The sequence below is a fragment of the Manduca sexta genome, chromosome 28, assembly GCF_014839805.1.
Source record: "Manduca sexta isolate Smith_Timp_Sample1 chromosome 28, JHU_Msex_v1.0, whole genome shotgun sequence".
NCBI lineage: Eukaryota > Metazoa > Arthropoda > Insecta > Lepidoptera > Sphingidae > Manduca > Manduca sexta.
The window spans coordinates 17983383-18006815 of NC_051142.1; the positions used below are offsets into that span (position 1 = coordinate 17983383).

Consider the following 23433-nt stretch of genomic DNA (forward strand, 5'->3'; position numbering starts at 1 on the left):
TCTTTACCGAGGTGAGGATCATGTCTATTTTGGGAGCATTTATTTGCATAACAAGATTGCCTTTATAAATTGATCTTTTCTTTCTAACTATCCAAGCTTTTCCTGGAACTTTTAAGGATCTGTTGTCCCCGTTCTTCCCATCGACCCCTAAAGACCCCAAAACCGCTACACCAATAACTCGTTTATCACGAACGCATAAATAAAACCGATATCTATTTGGGCCAAATTAATTGATTGTTATAGCTGCAATTATCATTGAACCGGAGTCGTGTCGATTCTAAACAATTACATATAGACTAAATATTATAGAACCATAAATAAACGCACGCAACATACACATGCCGGCAAACAGTAAGTTTTCATTTGTAACTATTAACTTTAGGATGAAAAAGTAGATAGTTTGCTTGACGGTGAGCATCATTATATTCTTCGTACAAACAGTAGCGACATGAAACTACGAATCACTATGTGCATTGGACTACACTGCACTAGTCGCAGCGGCTAGTCAAAACATTGGATGTTAATTTTCGTACAGCTCAGTACTAAAACTATCAATATTAAAACCTGGCCGCTATATATGCATGCAGCACACCTAGAAATGGCAGTGTATTTTATTTAACACCTCGGTGTATTCTAGTAGCGAAGAGCCCATATAACAAGATTTCTGCCAGCTTCCCTTTCTTGTAAAATCTAAATATTAGAATGATTTGCAGCCCGCTCTTATGCATATTAGTACCTATACGTGTGTCGGGTTACCTTTCGGAAAACTTCACCCTTCACCAATAGTGTATTCATTGTATTTCTATTTACTCCTTTAGACGTTAGCGTAATGTTTTTACACCCGTCATAATTCAAAGATCAAACTGCAGATAAACTCGATAAGCAAGTTATATCGATGTATCCGGTAACCAAGATAACGATTTCCCCTTATTTATAAAATTAACATATTTTTACGATGTCTATAGAAAATCGGAGAGAGTACAGGCTGACATTAGGGGCGCTTCCCCTATTTTTGTGGGCGCTCTTTTTAATTGACGAATACTCCGAGGTATGTTTTACACAAATATGTGTTTTGATTTCTATATTCTTATGAATTGTTTCTGAAAACGTAAGGGTGAAAAACCCTAGTGGTTGTATAGGTAAATGGATTGAAAATTAGTAAGAGTACGAAATTATTATGCTACGTATACCCATAACATATATCTAGCAGAAAAACCAGAACTTCGTATCACCAATGACGGTGCACCGCACTGCGCTTGGAAACTTAAAACAATGATTCTCAAGGTCTATTATACGCGGATGCTATAAGCAAAAAGTATTTATAATGTAATAATAGCTGCCCTTACTTATGTGGGTAGCGCAAGGAATTTTTCAATCCTATTGCAAAAAGGATTCGATCGACTTTGTGACCGTTACAACCCTGTATTGACGCGGTGTCTTCAGTTTCTCAGCCAATAGTGCTAGAAAGAATGTTATTTAACGCAATAATTATCCATTCAATACATTTTCAAAACAAGTTAAAATTATTAAGATTATGTAGATCCTTAGAACAAATTAATCACCCCACTCAATACAGTAAAGGCATTAAATAGAGAGTACATTTATTACACAGTGAACTCTATGTAAACACAGCACGTGGCTTATCAAATTGTTGTGATAAATACAATTCGGATGGTTCATTTGGAGTGGATGCCGTTATCTACAGCGATAACGGACAAAGCATGACAATTGTGGACCAAAGGAATGAGGATAACCATCTTGATGAGTGGTAGCACGGGGACCAGTTGGTGAAGGAAACATTTTGTTTACTCCTGCCTTAAAGTAGCAATGATATTGTAAGAAGATAACTAAGAAAGTACTATCAATGATCATTTTAAGTTAGTTTTTGGGATAATATATACTTGAAATAAAAGTTATTTCAAAATTAGTTTATCCGTTTTTGGAATTAGTTACATATAACCAGAAAGACCAAATTATATTCAAATGGTTATGAATAAGGTTACGTGCGAATTCGTGCGAATAAAAGTTATACGGTTTTAAGATAGTCTTCATACAGATTCATACCGTATTGCGATAGTAATTAATTGTTTAGAAGATGAATTTCCTAAGAAAATATCTTTAGTGCTCATGAGAAATTCCTAAAGTTTCATGCTTCTATAGCCACCAATGACAGCTGTGGGTTTCTGTCATAGTTCAATTATATTTCTTTGCGTAGACACAACGTTGCGTTCTCGAAGTCATAGTTCGTCAGTTAGCATTATCGCTTTGGTTACCTCAAAAACGTTCTCCAAGCATGATAGCATTTATACCAAATGTTTCCACGCAAAATTAATAGCTTTAGTGATAACCTCTTAATAATATCAATAATATAGTCGTTTGATCAATAATTATTAATAACGGAACATGAAACTATACCAAACGGCATCATTATGCGATCTTATATCTCTGACATTTGAGCCCGGGATGGAAAACATTATAAATTGAGAAGGTTGGTCAGTCGTGTACATAAACTTAGAAAACGGAGTCAGATGTCTCTTACAATCTAATCAGTTAAGTAAATAAATTGGCAATAAAATGAATTAACCACAGAAAAGATTTGCACCCCTGAGAATTTTCAAATACATTTTTCAATTATTTTTCAAATAGAGCCTATCGCAAATTAATCTACATGATAATATGGACTATTATTCTAATCAGAAAAAGCAGTGTGACTGTTAATCCCGAAGCAGTCGTAGCGCATTTCCCTGCAGAGTCCATACAAGTCCAACAAGGCGAAGCTCAGTTAATAGCGTGTCAAATACAGGAAATAAGACACACGTCTCTCATGTCATCTCCCCGGCCTTGGCCCACTGTGTGGGGTCGGCGCATGTTTACACGCACAATTTGGCACACAGCCCGCGTGTGGTTGGCGTCAACCCCTCTTTTTTGATGCTAATGGTTTACCATAACTTAGACCTCTATGGGGACAACTCTATCAGTAATAAAATTAAATTTAAATATGAAAATTCAATTGTAACGGATACAATGATGCAGAAAAAATCGTAACTTTTTTTTAAATACGGCGCATTAATGATTGCAAACAAGGCCCTTTAAACCGGAACACATCAATTATCTCGCGGGTGAAGTAAAATAGAATAACACATTTCCCGGTAATCTGAGATTTAATGAATGCGCTAAACTCCAACAGTTATAAAATTGAAAAACACATGTGTTGAGTGGTAATATGAGATTATGTAAGCACCGGTAGTATCGGTAACAGTTAAGTATCGGTAGCTAGTAGTAGTAGTAGCTTCACGAATATTTTGCTAACGAAATGCAGCCAATAAGTTGTACTCTCTACCTACCCCCGTTTAAAGATGCAAGCGTAACCTTACCTCCATTTCGCATCACCCGCCCTCATAAGCAAAGCGTGTCCATGTCGCGCCAGATGAACGCACACCGGGCAGCGCGACGCTAACTGTGCCAAGGTCGCGCGGGTCAGAGGTTCGACTCGCGTGTCACCAGTTAATTCGCGCCGCCTCGTCAGCTCGTACTTTATCTGACACGAAAGCCGTCAACAGGTTACGGACCTTTTGGTTGATGAACCCCTCTATAGGCCTATAATGACTAAACTTGGACCATCTCCCTAAACAGAGATGGTCCAAGACCCAGAACAATTGATGTCCAGAGACTTTTTTGCTGTCCAGTGTGATGAACAAGAGTTTTAACTACTGTACGTTATGAACCTTTACGTATAACAACTTAGCGTGGCTAGCGCAGTACAGTGTCATACAGTACTTTGCAGTTGAATTTCTTGACGATAATATTAAACATAGACACTTCGAAACAGTTACCGTTTAGAGTCCTGTAGCTCTTTTACAACCGCAATTAATTGTAGAATCTTGTATAACATATTATGAGCATTTTACTTAACAACTTTTTTTACATGAAATTTGGTATTAATCCTAGAGAACACAGAAAAGGCCCTAAAAACGTTGACCCACCGTCTGGTACCGCAACGGTTAATACTTCGTGGTCCAAGTCATTAAACCACGACGCCTCTTACTCACGCCAGTTCTGGAAAGCAATTACACTTTTATGAGCAATATTCTCAATGGACGTGATAAAATGTGTCCCAAAGTTTTACACACTTACATCCAAATTTAATAAAGGATCTTGACCGGTAACCTTTGATCGATAGGGGAAATTGACCAATCACAATAAAATCTGTCTCGCTCACATATTACTTATTTGATTGGCTTATTTTCGATATTGATCAAGGGATAGCTATTGGATTTATTATTAACGAAGAACTGATCAGAATTGGCGACGCGAAGGTCGAAGATTCGATTCCTGACCTGAAACAGGCATCTCTGACTTTATCAAGTAATTTGACTATGCATTTAAATATTTTCTATGGGATTTCCCAACGAAATATCTCAGTTACTGTCCTAGAGGATCCTCTCCTGTAGATATCTCAGTGGCGTTCATCAACATTTTATTACTTTACTACTTATAAGGATTTTTTTGTATAAAATTTTATAATTTTATACCCACCGCAAGCGAGCTGCTCGTCTCGTTATTTAGCCGCATAAAAACGTGCACATTTAGGTTGAGTACCAGGCAATCATGGCTCGAAAGAAATACAAATTCAATGTCAAACCATAAAATCTGCAATACAGCGTAAGCCGCTTATTCCCACCATTAGGTCAAAGTTGAACTAAAGTATGCCAATAATGAGAAGGCCTACAATGCCATATAATTTAGGTTCATGCAAGGCCTGTTCTCTGTGCATGCCTCATAAACTTTATTATTTACAAGTTGGTCTTGCTTGCTAGGTGGGAGTGTTTCAGAGGCATTATGAGATATCTCTAGTATGGCGAGCATAGTCATATAAAAATTTGTAATTCGAAATTTTGGCAGTGTAACTGTCCATGAAGATGGAAAATCGTGGACCTTACCGTCGCTAGGTGAATCGTCTCATCGTCAGTTGTTAAGAAACAACAATAAAATATTTACAGTATACGCTATCCCACTGCTAGGCACAGATCTGTTGTACATTTTAACAAAGTAAACGTCGAAACAGAAGACAAATATCATTATTATTTTAAACCGAATCTTATTCTGTAATATAAAGAATTCGTTCCTACATGCGACGAATTCCTCAAGAAAAACGGAAACCGTTACCGTACTACTTAAAAGGTATACAACATACGATGTGATTAATCATTGGGCGAGTAGTTTCGCAGTTCCATTAGTCTCATGCCGTGTCCTTCGAGCGCTTGATGTGACCGCATTTTTTCGAACCATAATGATATAGAGTTCGTAAGAAGCGTCCCCAACGAAATCTAGAAGTTACGGGCCTTATAATAACCATCAAACCAAGCATCAACTTAACTGGAGTTATATTATCGAATGTCAAATTATGTAAAGAAGGAACTTCGAGTGCAAGAAGTATAACCTTAGTTACACGGGCCATTGTATTTCTAATACTAAGAAATTTTATAGGATTCAGACTGCAAATAAAACCTTACTAAAATTTAGGTCCAAAATTTACCTCTTCATAAAATTGATAGAATACAGAATATTATTACGGGTCAATTTCAGTAAACGAACTCAATCGCTACCTCTGGAGCGATCGAGAAAATGGACTAATCAGAACAAAGTTTTCAACATTCTTACCGATGCCTTATTCTCATTGGTTTATTTGGGCATCGATTCAAATATAGCAACTTGCATCTTCTATTACTTTCAGCTGTAAGTAAAGTGTAGATTACTTGTACCACTGAAAACAAATGACATCAACTAACGAATTTCTAATTTCAATGAATCAACGTCACTTTAAAGCCCGCAGCGGTTATTAAGTTAGTGGCACATTTTTTGTATATAATCTAGCCGATACAGCATTGCAGCTGTTACGTACATTATGACATTCCCTGAATCTTACCATTAGTCCGCCCGGGCTGACGTGCGACCCATATAGAGCTGATGGTCATTAGTCACCTGCGGGAAGGTAACTTTTTATGCGGTAGTTACTAAGTAATGTGCAGTGGCTTTCCTTCCATAAACCAAGTCCCGACCAATTTATGTAATTTTGCCGAAGGAGTAGCAATCCTAGTAGGTAGTTAATTTGAAATATGATGAAGATAGATATGATTTATTTTTATTCCAAATAAGATTTTTTTAAGCCTGTGAAACTTAATTAGGAAGTGAAGCGTCTGCGGCAAAGCGGACGAATATTAAAAAAAAAATGGAGAAACGTGGGTTGATTGTCTAGACTCTAGGTGACAGAGAATTCATATAGGATTGGTTGAACTCCAACTAATCTGAAGCCGTCCCCACGACACTGACCAAAAAGCTGTAGCTTCTTCAGTTTTCTGGGATAGTGGTATTACGATCAAGTAGACTACATGCTGATGACAAAACTATACCGTGGCTTAATGTTTTACTAAATTACAATTCAGACTATCTCTGAGTTTAGTTTTGGTGTTTTTAAAACACTTCTCAGGCGACGTAACCTACATAAAAACATTTCTATTTAAATCTTAATGCAACTATATTCTTAAAGCAATCGCAAAAATGGCTGACCAACTCCAGCTCCAATTTGTAAATACCACGTGGGTGGTATATGTGGGTGATAATAGAGCTGCGACGAACATAATAAACGAACAGTGCAGCTGTGGACACTGCACAATATCATCTCAAGCTTTATAATATACCAAAGCATAGATATAAATGCAATTCTATGCAACCCCACCTGTCCTAAGTTAAATCATGTTCCCAAACCGCCGTAAAAATTTTATTCCAGCCCCTTGGTTATATGAGGTGAAATTGTAGTCTTGGCGAACACAATTGCCAAACCTTGGCAACAAAAATGGGTGTTTTTTAAATAAGAAAACTCGTACTGTTTCCCGGCTCATGCCACTAGAGTAAGACATTCTTACACGTTCATTCTTCTACAAACACACCTCAAAAAATATTTCTACCCAGCCACTGATGCTATAGAAATATTTCGAAAACTTTCTCTATTCTCACTCTGCCTTCTCCTAAGGACTACATACTTGACCTACGATATTGAAGATAGGCTGTCGGCAAGAGGCATTTCAAATTTTATTGCCAAGTATATTGTCAACGTCTGGAAAACCGAAAAATCGTTACTTGGAATTGTTTTGCGTGGCCACGTGCGCAGTAGGCGCAAACCTATAGACTAGGTCTCAAACTGTGCCTAGGTTTTATGATTCACCCGAGATTAAATTCCTGACCGTATTGTTTTTTCAGGGCTTGCCGTTGATTAAAGTTTTTGGGGTTCCATTGATGTCAAAAATGAAAACAGCAACTATTTTTTGTATCAAAAAGATAGTTTATACAACGAGACTTGTGGAAATGTTTTCTTCTTTAGATGAAAAAAATTTTTAGAACTCTGTTAATCTCATCGATTAGACAAGGAAGGCACTCCGATCGAAATAGTATTTCATATTGTAAACAGAACAGTTTACTGGCTCTACTATTTGTGTTTGTTTTTTAATTATATATTTTCTGCAAGTACTCATTATAGTTTTATAAAAAAAATAATTGATTTGATTGAGACGAGCTTGCCGTTCGTCTAATAGTAAGCGATACTACTTAATTCGTTTTGTAATTTATTTCTTACTTTTATCGTAGATTTTTTTAATAGATCAAAGCAAGGACATACTCTGCTGTAAGCATTATACATTCAGGTATAGAGACAGAAACGGCAAGTCAGCGACAGAATGTCACACAGGTCACATAGACTACACTCTACGAAGCAGTAGGTACTTAACCGATTTTCTATTTTCTTGATGTGCAATCATTACTGCATTTGTATTATTCACAGTGTTTCTTTGTATAAGTACATTTATTCAAGTCATTTTTGTTACAGTCTTACTTTGGGATAGTGAACAAATGGGTAGATTAAAAATGATGACAACCAATCTACTTAATGGATTGTGTTGCACTTTTCAAACATTAAATGTTTATACACACGCTCACTGTTCACCCTTTAGTTCCAAAAACGTGGATAGGGACGCCGCTACTGGCTTCTCTCTTCATCGAACTTATTTCCCGTGTCACGGCCACGTTATTCTGTAGAGGATTATTTCAGCAACTTCTGAACCAATATTTTTTTAACTAAGAAGAATCTAATAAGAATGTTCATTGTCCTTGACTAACAGGGTATAATTGTATTTTAACATTACTTTATCCCACATATTTTTAAGCAGGAAAAGCTGCTTAGATCTCGTAAATAAACATTCATACCATGACACTATCGCGGTCGAGCCGGCCATTTATGTAGCCGGCTTAGAGGCAGGTTGCAACACTTACAAAAAAAACGTTTTATGCGATTTTATTGCAAGCTAAGACAAATCCGTAGAAACTAGAGCGGATGGCGGCCCTACCTCTGCGGCGCCAATAAACTGTGGAAGTCAACGGCTCACGTCTTCCCCTCTTCCTTCAGTATTTACTTTGAAGGATGGGGACGCAATTTAGCATACCGACATACTTGTAATAACCGACTACCGAGAGACGCAATGACTTTCATACTAACTAATATTATAAATCAGAATTTTTATTATGCATGTATGGAACTTGGATGTTTCTTAGAAGTTAAAGCATAAGTGCTAAGTGGGTTTGGCACACAGATAGATCAAGTATTGAGCTAAAATATAGGCTGCTTTAATTGAGAAATATGCAGAATTGGATATTTAATGCAAGTAAAATTTGTCACGAGACTTTCTCGCCCTCACACCCGCTACTACAACTCCTGTAAGCCAGGATCAGTAGAATGCCACATTCAAAACTAGAAAAGTCAGATTTACAGCACCATGGATAAACATTCAATGAAATGGTCCTAATTATATGACCTGTTAAGTGTGAGATCTGTCATAGACATGGGCAAGAATAGCAGATATTACTGGAATACTGTTTCAACATAGTGTTGCGATCAATATACTAAAGACTACAAAATTTGGTTGGAATCATCTTCGATATAACTGAATGGCGAGCACTTTGCTTTGTAAAATTATGAAACATTGACCTTGTCAGTTGAGTCTAGTAGTAAATTAAAAGTTTTGCCACAATTGGTTTTAATGTTAATTGTTAATCTTAAAATGATAGATAACCATTTTAGATTCTAAAGTATTCCTTTCTATAAACTCCCAACAAAATATGATATAAATATGTTGATTATACACATATGAATATTATTTTATTTAAACCTTTTGGCTATCTTCCTAACATTTTAATGCATACATTTGTGAAATCTTTGAAAGTTGTTCAGAAATATAAACTATAAATACAATAGATTGGGATGAAGTTAGGAACATAACTGACAAATTCTCAACAAATTAAACTGTTTTATTCCGGTACATACATAATGGAACTTTTATACCTGGAAGAACAATCATGCAGACCAAGTAGCAAGCAACATTTAGTAGGAAATGTATTTGCTGGGAATAATTATCTGGAAGGGGTAAATAATATAAATAAAAATTTATTAAAATTACGCACAACTAGGTAATTATAACTAAAGCATAAAATAAAATAAATTGATTATACCTTTCTACATATTGCTTAAGGGAAAAAAAATCATTCACAATTTAGACAATGGAGAGAGAATGGTATTAAAAATGCAATCTAAGTGACTACATAAATATAATGGCTAAGCATCAATATTCAGCTATAGCATCTGTTCAAGAAGACTATTCAAGCTGGTTAGATAAATTAAATTACCCAGATTGGTTCCACAGCTTAATATAGGAAAATCCACTGCTTTTGTAAACTAATTAATGATATTACCCTGTTAACTTGGGCTAATTGTTTTTAATCTTCTACCCGAGGTAAATTAATTAATAATAATATTAATTATTTTTTAAGATTAACTGAACTAGTATTTAAGATTGACTTTGTTATAAAAGTAAAAAGTATTTATTTTAAGACTAACTGAGTGTTCCTGACACTGTTTATTACTTAGGGTGGAATGATTAGACTAAGGTCTAGTCTAGCAAACTATGTTTCTACAATCCTGCACTAAGGACAGCGGGACTGTTATTTTGAGAATTGTATGGAGATTACAACAGAGTCATTGTATTTTACTTATACCAATATATCTCATATACATATAGTGAACAATGTACCCAAATACTAGTTTTTGAGAAACTGTTGAAATTAGTGGTTGAATTGTATGAAATATATTATGTGTTTAAGTATATAGCAACAGCCACAAATGCAGACATTTTGTCAATCATCATAGTGGTTTGTTCTAAGTGGTGTTCCAGATCTGCTGGTATTGATGCAGTAATGTGGTCAGCATGATGAGAGTGATGATCAGGGAGGCAGTTTTGTGTTGGGTAATATAGTATTTAAACTACATTATACTTTCAATCAGGTCAAGTATTTACTAATATGGTACAACCCAGTACAGCTGGAAGATAATGGTAATTTAAAATTATAAATGAAGATTTTTAAACATCAGGCAATATGAATAAATGGAATGCAAATTTTTTAGGCACTTACACTACCCAATAATTATTTATTAGACTGATAAGGAAAATAAAAAAGCTCACCGTCTCCTTAATTGCACTGACATTAACTTTCAAATGAAAAGTAAACGTGGTGGTGGTGGTGGTTAAAGCTAATATAGGAAATACTTGACTCCATAGCAAAATAAGTCTACTTAATTGAAAGTAGTTTTCCTAATGGAATACAATACATTTAAAACATATTCATAAATTATAAAGTGAGTAAATCATAATTAATGTTTTGTTAAACAATTTGAGATATGTGGGGAAGAAAGTGATAAAACAGGTGTAAAACTAAATATTGATATTACAAATGTTGTTGGTGTGAGTGCAGTCTTTTTCTCCTCTAAATGTTTACAAATTCCCTTATTGGCGCTACTTATTGCCTATTTGTCGAGTCGAAAAAGACATTATGTGGTTGAAATATAAAATCGTTCAAAATGTCTACTACTCACACGCCAAGTCAGCAGCACCTGACAGGATTTGCTGATTTATTTATCCGTTTCATATGTTATATTCGTTATTCTAACAAAAATGACTTTTTCGACCAATTTTGGCACATAATTGGCACGCCTGAACTACGGATGTCTACAAATAAAACGTTGGACTTTATTGTGTGACATTTTGCAAAAAATATCTTCGCTATTTTAAGCACTATGTGTATGCAATAAAGGCGAAAATCGTTTGATAAGTTCTTCGCAGATATCGGTTCCCGAATATAAGGGCAGGAATTATTGATTTTTAATCATAAATTATTTTACTAATTACCTTGCAGCAATCACTGTTTGAAACACTAATAAATCACAAATATGTTCCGTATAAGACGAAACCAGTTTTTATTTAGAAAAAAAGTGGAAATAATAAAGTAAAAAAAAACAACTAAAATTAAACGACATTGCGACGAAAAGAAACAGAGATAATAATCCGACCGAATTGGATTTTCTTTGTCGCGTTACAACACCGCATTGTTACGTCACTTTCACTTGCGGCCGGGTTATATTCCAAGCGAGACGAATATACGAATGGTAACCCACCCACTAATAATCGATTTTTATCCTAACACGACGATAATATTACTAAAAAAATATGTTTTACGGCAATAAAACACTACATATTACCCAATAAAAACATCATTCGAGCAAATAGGAGCAAGAAATGCAATAACTTACCAAAGAAAATTTACGGTGTCGTCTCCTTTGACAAGGAACAAAATTAGAATCGTTCAAAATTCACACATTAAACACTTTACAAGCAAGCTGTTGAGACAAATGCGATGATTAGATGGTGGAAAACGCGCGGGTGACGTTCCCCGATGTTATTCGCGACATATTTTTTATATTTTTTCGTGATTTTAGACGAGAACCATCATCGATCGCGATGCCATGACAGATACATTTTTCACTGAGTGAAGTGCGCCGCGTTCGCTCAGCTGACGGACGAGTTTTTTTTCGGAATGTTGCGGTGAAGTTAGTTACAGGGCCAGTTGTCAGGTCGGTGACCTCTGCGACACAAATTTAGTAACTTGCAAATAGCAATTTGGATTTTATTAAAATATTTTGCATCCCGGAACAGCATTTAAAAGTGTTTTTGGCAAATTGTTATTGAGTGTCATTAATGTTTATTGTGGTTATCCCGCCAGGAATTGCGCATGAGTCATTTAACGCCATCTATGATTTCTCGGAAGAAGTTATTCAAAACTGAGCAACGTGAAATACATAATAGGAAAATCTAAGAAATTTTCTGATGATCTGATAACTGTTTAAAATGTTACAATAATATGTATTCTTTTTAATTTTATAGGTATCATTATAATATGTTAAATGGTCACTATTTAGCTCATCGTTATAAAATAAAATAAACAATCAACACACATCACGCCTATATCCCAGAAGAAGTAGGCAGAGATACAACTACGCCATACACTTTTCCCCATGTGTATCCCGTCCCATAACGTGATAGAGGGCGAGCCTATCGCCATGTCTGATCTTTTATTTGCAGTTTCATACCTACGCAGAAATGTTAATATTTGTCGAGTTAGATACCTCTTACATATTTGTTTATTTCTGCCGACTAACAGCGTACAAGCTTTATGTTCTGTTGTGTAGACCATTGCAGTCAGTTTAATGTAATTAGTGGTATTACATATAGGTATAGCAGCAGCGCGTGTAGGCCGTGGATGGAGAGATCTTGGATTCAATTTTATTTACTATGGGTTTTTCTAATAAGATTTGTACAACGCGGCGCTAGATCCCTAGAGGGCGTTGGCGTCAAGTAATCGCCTACGATTGACGATTTGATTGATGAAATGTGTGAATAAGGAATAAATAAAAGTCTTACCATGGAATGGTGTGGGCCCAGTCCAGTTGGACCCTCCTGGGAGCCACAAGCGACATCTCTTCAGGTTGTGCCACACTCGATTGGTTTAAATTTCGTTTTTTATCTTTGAGCCATTTGTAATTATGAATATTTTAAATAGCGTAATGAATACTTAATAGTCCTTTTTTAGTGTTTGTGAAATGTTCTGCTGTACCTGCAACAATAAGATATTTTTTAATTCATCAAACTGATTTCGTATTCAAGTAGTGGGGCGTTACCTATGCATTTAGCTTGTAAAGAGAGGTTTTAGCTTTGGTACCCAGGACAGGTTTAACATAACATTATTTTTCGAGTTAAAGCAGTCTTTCACTTTGTTCTTAATTATGCTGGTATTAAACGAAAAGATTTTGAAGAGATAATATTAAAAACATTATTTTATAAGTGTTGTAGCTAATTATACAGCTCAAAATGTCAGGTAAATCAGGGCAGTAACACTCAAGGAAAACCAGAACAATGACCGTCATGACAGCGATATCGCCGGATGTTCAAGTTAATGGACCTGAGGAGATAAGGAATTCCTACTTTCAGCGCCAGACACAGCGGGGCGCCAGAAGTTTTTGGCGCTGTCACACAGGCATCATGCGAGAGGCGTAGCACTTGGCTTTGGCTCTGCAGGTGAAGCCAAAAGGTCGCACGGCTATCTCCAAGCTGGTCAAGAGCAAGGACTACCTGATAGACCAATTGACGCAAAAGCTTAAGTACCTAATGACGATTATGGCCTCGGTGTATGTACTTCACAAACATTTTTATTAATTGAATACAAAGTCGAGCGAGTCACTCATAACCGTCTCGGCTCGGGAACAGTAGTAATATCAGTTTAAAATAGAAAGTGCCAAGCCCCGATATTTCTATACCTTGATCCCCGAAGATGTTGGCACACTAGAAATTGTTGAAATCAAGAACCGTGCCCTACAAATAGGGCGCGGATTGCAACCACGGGAAAGTCGTTTAGGATAGTCATAACTCATAATAATTCCCCTGTGTTCATACTGTCCCCACTCCCAAGTAGTTTCCAGAACGCTAATATTTTTAACCGATCCGACCGAGCGGGTCAAGGTTCTATATGTAAAGCATTCAGCACCTGACTGCAGTGCATGACCTATTTGTTAAATTTGTATTATCTAAACTGTGCAGTGTCTGGCTGACCTGTAATTATTTAGAGTGGGAAGACAAATATATTTTTATATAGAATTATGAGACGGGTTAAGTTCCATGTTTCAATCAATCTGCATGGCATTATACCTTCTGTATTTTTAGCCTAGATCTGTTAGCAATTTAAGATCAAATTGTCTCATAAAAGTATCTTATTATGTAAAACTAATATTTACGGATATTAATGATAATAATATGTAGCGTGTACTTTGTTTTGCAGGTAAGTACCTACCCATAAAAAATGTTTTAATTATTCTATAAGTAAGTACAAAGGTTCATGAAGATTGATTTTTCATATATTTTGATAATCACTTATCTAATCGTAATTAATTACTATAAGTAATATAGTCGTTATTATTTGATGTCCTTATGTTACACGAACCGTTTGAAACATGCCTCTGTAGGATTGAAATTCGCGCGTTTCTACATGCGTACACATAATGAATTTCACAATGCAAAATCAGGACTGATTTAATATTTCTAACGGTTGACCATCGTGGCAATATTATAAAAAAAAAAACACGGAAAAAAAGAATTATATCACGCTGAATATAATATACATCATACTATAGTATCTTTAAAAGTTTTCCTATAGCAGTAACAAAACGTTTTCTCATCTTTCGTCTTAGTTGTCATTTCATTTGACATTTCACTGAACATTTCACATTCGTCAAAAAAATTGTTATTCGTTTGTTTACATTTCCATTTTCCCTTATTTTGCGACAATGGAAACTAAAAAACACGTTTTTACCGCGACAGAAAAGAAAATTTTTACGGATATAATTAAGAAATTCAGTGGAATAATTGAAAATAAAGACACAGACGGCGCTACGTTGAAATTGAAAAATGAAGCCTGGGATCAAGTGACTGAGGAATATAACGCCAGTGCTCATGTCGTAAATAAGGTGAATAAATTAATGTAATCTATAATAGTTACCTTTAAATTCGATATACAAGGTTCTATGATTGACCTGTATCTAGTATATTGGACTAAATAGAAGATCTGTGTAGTACCGAGCTAAAAATTGATATATCATATTCCATAATATTTTAGGCAACACATAAACAACTCCGTCGCTTGTGGATGAATTTAAAACAGCGTCAGCGAGAGGCGTTGTCAAAGGAGCGTCAACACAGACTGACCGCTGGAGGAGCATTCGCCAGTGACGCCATGGACCCTGATGTCGCCGCACTCGCTCCAGTATTCATAGGAGTTGATGCATCTATCGATTCAGATACACATCAAGGTACTTATTATTCCACTAATGGAAACAATTACAATGCTTTTGAATGTATTATTTATATTTTTATTCTATTTAGGAATTCACAACTCGGATACCGAGTCTGATGAACAGGGAAGTGTTAAAACAGAACAAGTAAACTTTAGGGTGAGATCAGATTTCTTTGAACCTCAAGTCTCTACTGGAGAGCATCTTATCCCACAAATTGCTGGTACATCAAATCAATCCTCATTCCAAACAAATATGTCAGTTGACTGTATGGAAGCAAGTATTTTAGAGAAAGAGTACCAGTACAGACAGAAGCGGGCTGATGAGAAACACAAGCTGGAGATGATGGTGCTTCGGGAGCAGTATAGGGAAGCCAAGGCTAAGGCTGATCTCGCTGAACTTGTTTTGAAACAGAGGCAGAGTATGTAAGGTAATATTGTTATTGCATTTGTTACATTATTTATCATTATACTCAGGCCTTTATTTGTCACTTTTTGGGGCACCCTAATTCTCGAAAGTTGTAGTTGTCCATAAATTTTGTAACCCACTGTCCCCCTTTCCTGTACTTTTTAATGTTTTTTTTTATATTTTGGAAATTTCCTTTCAATGACCCCTTAAAAAAGCCCTGATGATACTGATTTCTAATATAATTTCAAGATATCAAGGGTGGAGTACTGATTCTGTTATTTTTTTTATTTCAGATTTGACTTTGTACTAGTTCAGTAGTAAACTCCACTCTTTAGTGTGCTAAAATGCTCTATAGTATTGAGCTGACTTGTGGATACAATTGTGGAACTCCTATGTGATTGGTGTTGATGTTTTCCTTACAACTTATGTCTCTCAACACATACAGAATATTTGACCTCAAAAAGGCCAAAAGAGAATATATTTAATTATATAAAATGAAGTATTTATGTGAATATTTTAAAGCTATATGTTTTATTGGAATTATATTTTTGTTTTATTACTATTTAATACAAGTTGTCTCACTAATCCCTTGGTACATTGGCTGGGGGTATGGGCCATGGAGGAGGAAGACCATGGATAGATACTTATTAACTGGAGCAGTAAACTCAGTATTCCTATTAGCTACCATTTATTAGGACCTACCCACATTGTGTGTGAAATTTGAGGCTTTCAGTCATGGGTTAAGCTTTGCATTGTCTCTCAGACATTGAAGATTTAATATGTAACCATATCACTACATAGTATAAAACAAAGTCGCTTTCTCTGTCCCTATGTCCCTTTGTATGCTTAAATCTTTAGAACTACGCAACGAATTTTGATGCGGTTTTTTTAATAGATAGAGTGATTCAAGAGGAAGGTTTATATGTATAATAACATCCATTAAATAGTGGAGAAATACTGTTATTTTGTTGTTATTCCCGTGCGAAGCCAGAGCGGGCCGCAATGTTTTTATATACAACGTTCACAGTTTTTCTGTAGTGCATTTAGTATCAGCATTGCACCCGTGCGAAGCCTGGGCGGGTCGCTAGTATGAAATATTACCTTCAAAATTTTATTATTTTAAAACGGTAGGTCGACGCTCTAAGTCGTAACAAGTAAAATAAAGTGTAAAAGATTTTTAAAAAATACTTTCACCAAACATTAAATTCTGGGAACTAATAAAGTGATACACAAATAAACGCGGAAAGAGTCCCTAAATATGCGTAATAAGTTCGTCTACCCCAGAAACTTCAGGATTTTTATTTAAACGAGGAAACGCCATGTTACTTGTCTGATCATAAGTGCCAAAATTCATCACAACGCAAATTTTGAATTACAAAATACGGCATATGGCAAACAAAAATGAGGGCTCGTTATGTCGGTACGCAGTTGGGGGCTGAAATAAGCAAAGCAATGCCACAGACGAATTCCCGGTTAGAGACGATATAGAACTTATACAAAATTTTACAACAGTTAGGTACACAGTACAACAGCCGTATTTTTGAGGTTTACGAGTGTCACTAGTGGTAACTCCACTAGATTACTTATTGATTAGATTGTTTGTTATCCAGATGTCAAGTGAAAATTATCATAAACGTGTGTCATGCGAGAGATGCATTGGATTCGTGACATGCAAAAGATCAATTTAGTAAGCGTGTATATATATTTTTTATAACGTCAATCTGTGTCATTCCTGAGACGTTATTCGGGATAAGGATCTACATCCAGGTATTTACATGGTAGTCTACATTGTTGAATATCATTTTGTTGTTGAAATTCGTCGTATTTCGGTCTTACGACACCATCGTCAAAGAAATGGGCCAGTCGTACCCTCCCGATGCCTCCAAAGTCGAGAAAAATCTGTCTTATACTTTATACTGGTATTGCTTAACTGAATATAAGTGGAATTTAAAGTGTATATGGCAAAGGACTGCATGGAAAACCTGGGAATAAATAAGCTCAACAAAACATTGTTGCATTGTTTGCCTCACTGCCTATCCTTTCAGAGGCAAAGGTGCGAGTTTATGTGTGCACCTACCTATATAGGTTGGTTCAACTATCATCTATTATAGGATTTACTACTATCCACCTGTCCGGAAATCTAGTGTGCCAAAACACCAAATAAAAAAATAAACAATCTTATCTATTGTCAAAACATTATAACTGCCAAAAGAGTTTTAATATGAATATCGCTATAAAATTAAACGGTGGAACACATTCGCCCGGTCTTAAAGTTTGGAATTTACGATCACCCAAAAATTTTGCGTTTTAGAAACAATTTAGAAAGATTTTTTGGGTTTGTAGACCAGTTTTTCTCGACCAAGACAGATCTTTTGACATTGTATCTTAGAGGCCATCTAGTGCCTTATATTATGTTGAAGATGCTCTATCGAACCAAATCTTTTCTGCAATCGGCTCGAAAAAGTACCTATATGCTTTATCGTAGAACTGGAATGGGATTAAGAGGGAAGAATAAAATGGCATCCAGGCTATCAGTGGTAGCCTTTGGAGGGGCGGATTAGGTCACCAACTGGAGTCTCGCACTATACGAGGGGCCTCACCATGTACCTTAGCTGAGGATGTTCTTTTTGTTGCCACGATGTTAACCAACATTTTACCAGAATATTGTTAAGATCGTGAACTTTTTTTCTCTCGCCCGGAGCCTCGCACTGCGTAAGGCCTCAACTGCAGGCAATTCAGTGTAGTCATTTGGGGTGACTGGCCTCTCCTTCGAAAGCAGGTAAGTTTATTAAGGCCACATATGTCGGCCATCTGAATCTTAATGGCAAGATTTTATCGTCGTCATGGATAATATAAAAAAATAGCCAAAACATAGTCTCATCTTCAAATCTAGTTTAAAGAAGTATAATCTAGTGTTGATTTAATTCCGTGGCGAGGTCATTAAACAATGGATTTGTAGGTGAAACGAGTTCTGGAAATGGTAAATGTATTGTAGGGAAATTGCGTGTGCCAGGAAATAAAGGCGAATCTCCCATCGATGTTACTAGTAATTAATGGCTCACCATGCTCACATCCAGTTTTGAAAAAAATGGACTATAGACAACACATCATTTTTTCGTCTGTGGAAGGAACACCTCTCTCTCTTGATGGTATTTGCCCCAAGAGCGGGATTTATATTATTTTAACGATATGGCATATCCTTAAAATAATATAAATTTTAAATACTGCTTAACCGGGATAGCTGTTGTTATGAAGCGGCGACATTTTCCATCATGTAGACTGTTCACTTCGTTTCCTTAGTCTACAAATTATGACGAACTGCTTTCCCCCACACATTTTACAAGTAAACATATTTAAAAATCGTCAGCACAGTGCTTGCAGTGATGTATTGCTATTTCTGTGCTACGTGGGAGTACCTGTGCTCGGGAATCAGAAATAATAACGTGCCCCAAATCCTTTCTCCCAGTTACATTGGCTTCGCTGATGGATTGACGGTCTATCAATTTTATTTTTATCTAGGAATACGAGTGATTGTCGCGCTTTTGTTTTTTAATCTATTCCATTCATCGCGGGCACCTGTGGCTTTATTAGTTTTTTTTCTTACATAATTTTTTAAATTGCAGTGTATTTTAATGCAAATTATAATCAAAATGCAAAGTATAGTGCCATGGTAACGTACAATAAGATTCCTTAGCACGCGCGGCGCGGGTGATGAGCCGGCTTTTAAACGAGAGGCCATAGGTTCACTCGTATCGAGACAAATGTTTGTGTAATCCGCTAATCTTAATTGTTTCGTGCCAAGGTTTGGATATATTATAGTATCACAATTGATATCCACGATAACACTCGTATCTCAGCATGGGGCCAGGGCTGTGTGTAACTGTTGGTTTATTTATTTTATATTATACTCGTGCTTTCATAAAGTACAACGAACGGAGTCAGGGGCGCACGTCTGTTAAAAATAAATTCTTTGTTATTTTTACGTACAAAACAGTGGTTTTGTAAAATGTTTGTTTGTAATACAGGAAAATGCTTGTTTCTTTAAACATTTTATTATGTAGCGACTATTTTTGGCGAGCGGTATTCGGCAAAGTACATTAGCACCATCCACATGGTGATGACTTGTCTGATGGTGAGCGTCATAACTGCGCATGTTCAGCTCCAACAACACCACGTATAAAATGGTGGGGCTGAATAACACAGGTTAGGTATTCAGTCTCATAATGCCCAGAAATTATTGGGTATAAAGTCCTTGAAACTGAAAAACAAGAGAGCTTGCACACGTTTTGGCAAATAGACAAACTGACGGAACATAATATCTCGATATATTGTCTAAAAACCGCCTAGTGTTCCAACGTCCGCATTATCTTTACGCGTAGAGCCTCAGAGGGAGAGTCACACAGTTGTCTCTTTTTCCTCACCTATAATAATAAAATAATTATAATAATTTTTTATTGTAAATAACCGAATTTGTTTACAATTTCAATGGTTACAAATTACAAACTTATTATAAAAACAAAAATTAACATATTTGCCAGGGGTACTTAAACTAGGCTAGGCCTGTACCTTGGGATACCAGAAACAAAATAAATATAAAACATAATTAGGATTTCTATAATTTATCTATCTTACAATGAAACTACCTAGATTTATAATGGTACTTGGTCGAGGTTGTCTATTCACGCAGAAGAGAAAGATGTCAGCAACGCGGCTCTACTGCTCAAAATTACTAACTAAGTAAAATATATAATTGTCTGTCTGCAGGACTTGTGATATACTGCCGGGCTAAGCGCAAAAGCGGTATGTCAAGGAATCCTTATTTCGAGATAATCGAAGTTTTGTAAATATAGTTTTGTATGTAAAACTGAGATAGAGAAATTCTTAAGGTTTTTTTAACAAGTTCTAAACAAGATACCTTTATTTAGGTAAGTTCATTGGATAGGCATTTCTTTAACCTATTTGACGTCATAAAAATCAAGATTTAGATATTTTTTTTGAGATACTGCTTTTGAGCTTATCACGGCAGTAGGTATAGATGGTATTAAGTACCTACAATCTACATTGATAGATATTGTAAAACGCTCTTTTTACAGTAAACATTATATTAGCAAAATAATTACAGAATACAATTTTAGACATTCTTTTGACAACGTCCAGCCAGAGAGAATAATAATCGAATAGTCGCCGCGTGACATATCTTCTCTTCTGCCAGCCTGCCCGCGCAGCCGAATACTTCCGGAAACGCCCGATGTCATCGGCTAGGATAGCGGCGCGTAACATCGGCCATCCTGCAAAGTGAATACCAAAGGTATTCACAAAAATAAATTTGAGAAAGCAGAACTGAATCGGATACTTATATTTTAAACATTTTTACCAGTAAATCACTAACTATTTCTGATCGATTAACTCTTTAATAAACCAATCAAGTCTTGCGTATCCACAATATCCAACAACTTATCCATTTTGCGATTAACTTTCACGCTATATGTGTATATAATTTATTTTTCGTTAGTACCTAAACCCCGTTTCCTTACTTCATTCCCAGCAACCAAAGACCTTCATTCTATTTATCCAAGTTTACATACAGTTAATGCTGAATACTAGTAGCAGTCATAGAATGCTGAGAACCAAACTTAAGTTTAAAATAACACCCAGAACAATTAAACCTTTCAAAGCAAAACCTCCAATTAGTAAGACAGCAGCAAATGAAAAGGAATGAGAAGCACAACTAAAGAACTCCATAGAAGTCGCAAAGGAAGTTAACACACAAGATAATAAAACACACAATAAGGACTTATCAGCACACGATTCATACATATAAATAAGCATACGCAACATATACCAACTCAATCAAATCAATTAATCAAATGGTTTACGAGTAACACAGCATAAAGGCAAGAAGCGTTAGAAAAGTCATAACTGAAATTAATAAAATTTTTAAAACTAACATGCGGAAGATTGCCATGCTTCCAGATTATAAACACAGAAAAATGCATTCAAACGACCAGAGGCATTAAGAAAAAAAAGACGGGAAAATACAGACAGCGAAAAGAGATTAGATCCCCAGCATAAAGGATAAAAACGGCATAATAGAAACCACAATACGAGAGTCTCTATCAAAGCTACTTAATGCATCTAAGAATTATACACATGCAGAAATACTACAGAAACAACAGATCCGACCATTAAAGAACCGGTACCGGAGACAATCTCTGAAACATAAAAGTAGTCAAATAAAACTCCAGGTGCAGAGAACATCAGCAATGAACTTCTCATCGAGAACAGGGACATTATTAACACCTACACTCACATAGTTATTGACTGAGGTCTTAAGAATAAATTAATTTCAAGTCAGTGGACAACAATTACTATTATACGACTACACAAGAAGATTGAAAAGAACATTTTTTATTACTAGCTCTTCTAACCTAATCGATAACATAAGATGTACAGATTCCAAATTAAGAACGGATACATTAGCAACAGAACTGGGTGCACGACTTTCGAGAAGTGAACTCTACATGCAATAAAAGTAAATTAGGAAACAAGTTACATTGTGTTTGAATTAGTAATAACGAATAAGTTGAAGTCACAAATTAGGGACAGAATTTATTATTCCAAGTTTCTTTATCTGAGGTACTTTACCGCTAAAATACAAATTTCTTGAAGCATATTATTGTGGACTGATACATTCGCCACAAAGGCAAGTGATGACTATAATTGATTCGCCGTGTTGGCAAGTTGAAAGTCACTTTGTTATGGAGACGGTTGCCAGAACGAGAATCAGCAAAATTAAGTTTGATTAACAAAACAGAGTTATCAATGTCAACGTTAATCCATTTTTTTATAAAATAAAAAAATGATATCTGCCATCTCGCGTCTTTATTCAAGAAAACTGATTTTAAATTGAGCATATTCACGTGTGAAAAATGATACAGAAACTGCTTCTGGGCTCTCATACCAATGTCTGAATATGTTCGATGAATGACGGACTCCAGAGAGCATAGCAACATTCAAGATCAAATCGGACGAAACAACTAAAAATACAAAACTTTCGTTTGTTATAACAGAAAACCAATTGAAAGCGCAGTCTACCCCGTAACTATGAGTCGAATAGTCAGTTAAGCCACGCGTGTCAAGACACTTCCTAAATGGGATATTATTTAAAATATAAGAAACACTAAGAAGACTATAAATCTTAACAGTTTGAATAAATAACTATAGGTCTACAACTTGATGTCAAATATCTATAAAGTCCTCGCTAAAGTGGTTCTATATCGCAGGCATAACCAAGACACTGGACCAGATTCAACTAAGAGAACCAGCAGACTTAACCGTTACCCCAGTGTTCATAAAAAACTGTCACTGGCGATCGAAGCCGATGTGGAGACATGTGATTTACAATTACACTACTCAAGTACAGCGTTAGCTACACGTGTATGTTCCGCTTATATAAACAACCAGCACAAAGAGAACATGGCCAACATGGAATAAAAACAACTACAGCAATTTTCATATGCATTACACAATGTTGGCAACTCATCGGAACCAGGATTTGTACATAATTTTCGGTAATGTTAATTTTACATTCCGTAAATTGGGCTCCGTAAATAGTATCGATACTGAAGCACACATCCGTCGCTACTTCTACCGAATATGTTTCAACTTTTTTTTATTATAACACTACCTGTAATTTCTCGCCATATAATTACATATATACAAAATGACAATAACTGAACTCTAAACATACT

At 35.8% G+C, this 23433-nt stretch overlaps 2 protein-coding genes across 7 annotated transcripts in view; one reads left to right on the top strand and one right to left on the bottom strand.

Moving 5' to 3' along the window:
- Positions 1-23433, bottom strand: part of LOC115447044 (tau-tubulin kinase homolog Asator) — a 65120-nt gene that overhangs the window by 22110 nt on the left and 19577 nt on the right. For 4 of the 6 annotated variants that reach the window (XM_030173960.2, XM_030173955.2, XM_030173954.2 and 1 more), the window contains exon 2: positions 12855-13047. The exons of 1 other annotated variant lie outside the window; for it this stretch is intronic. In XM_030173960.2, coding sequence (XP_030029820.2) covers positions 12855-12910 — 56 coding nt within the window. In that variant the 5' untranslated portion in view covers positions 12911-13047. Of the gene's footprint in view, positions 1-11686; positions 11964-12854; positions 13048-23433 lie in introns of those variants that run through there. One more of the 6 variants, XM_030173959.2, reaches the window with a different exon arrangement.
- LOC115447045 lies at positions 14676-16249 on the top strand. Its single transcript, XM_030173961.2, has 4 exons — positions 14676-14950; positions 15100-15292; positions 15366-15704; positions 15976-16249. Exons 1-3 carry the CDS (start codon positions 14771-14773, stop codon positions 15701-15703), a joined length of 711 nt encoding a protein of 236 aa, XP_030029821.1. The 5' UTR covers positions 14676-14770; the 3' UTR covers position 15704; positions 15976-16249.